Source organism: Formica exsecta, unplaced genomic scaffold (genome assembly GCF_003651465.1).
Source record: "Formica exsecta isolate Colony F162 unplaced genomic scaffold, ASM365146v1 scaffold422, whole genome shotgun sequence".
In the NCBI taxonomy this organism is placed as follows: domain Eukaryota; kingdom Metazoa; phylum Arthropoda; class Insecta; order Hymenoptera; family Formicidae; genus Formica; species Formica exsecta.
The window spans coordinates 1-632 of NW_021851462.1; the positions used below are offsets into that span (position 1 = coordinate 1).

The following is a 632-nucleotide window of genomic DNA, read 5'->3' on the forward strand; positions in this document are numbered from 1 at the left end:
CTAGATCGTCATCATCAAATTCTAAAATTTAATTCATCTTTTAAACCTTTGAACTATTGTTAACTTTCTTTCTTTCTCTCTCTCTTTTCTTATTAAATTAATATTTTTTTTTATTAAATATAATTAAAAATATTTTGTGCGCACTCTTTTCGTAAAGAGTCATCATCGTTTCATGTATAATATATTTTGCTTACTGAATCCTCCCATATCCTGCTGACCGTAATTTTTCTTTAGTTCGATAAGAATATCTATGAGATCGTTCCTCTTTATGCCATACTCCATGCGTTGAGTCATCGTCTCCCAGAAGGCTTTGCGTAAGAAAGTACTGGGATCTTTGCCGAATACTTTTAAATGGGCCAAACGAGTTATATATGGGAGAAAAAACACCGCAAGCATCTCAAAACCCCGGATATAGCCAAAATCGAAAATCATTTTACCGTACTTTCGGAATTCAGCGTTCGGATTGTTCAATGAGTTTACATTGAGTCCATATGCAGTGCAGCCAATCATGTCTGTGGTGAATTTAGCGGCTATATCTTTCATGTCTACCTCTTTTGTTATACCTGTCGGCAATGCATTTCAAATTGATTTATATATATATAAATTAATTTTTTGTCATTTATATATATATA

General features: G+C 32.4%; 1 protein-coding gene across 1 annotated transcript in view; it reads right to left on the reverse strand.

Annotated features, from left to right (window-relative positions):
• Window positions 1–4: 4 nt before the first annotated feature.
• LOC115240263 (cytochrome P450 6k1-like) overlaps window positions 5–632 on the reverse strand; it is a gene marked incomplete at its 3' end in the record, with an annotated part of 2,884 nt that continues 2,256 nt past the window's right edge. The window contains exons 4-5 of the mRNA XM_029815320.1: window positions 195–563; window positions 5–21 (exon numbers count right to left, since the gene is read on the reverse strand). Coding sequence (XP_029671180.1) covers window positions 5–21; window positions 195–563 — 386 coding nt within the window. The remainder of the gene's footprint in view (window positions 22–194; window positions 564–632) is intronic.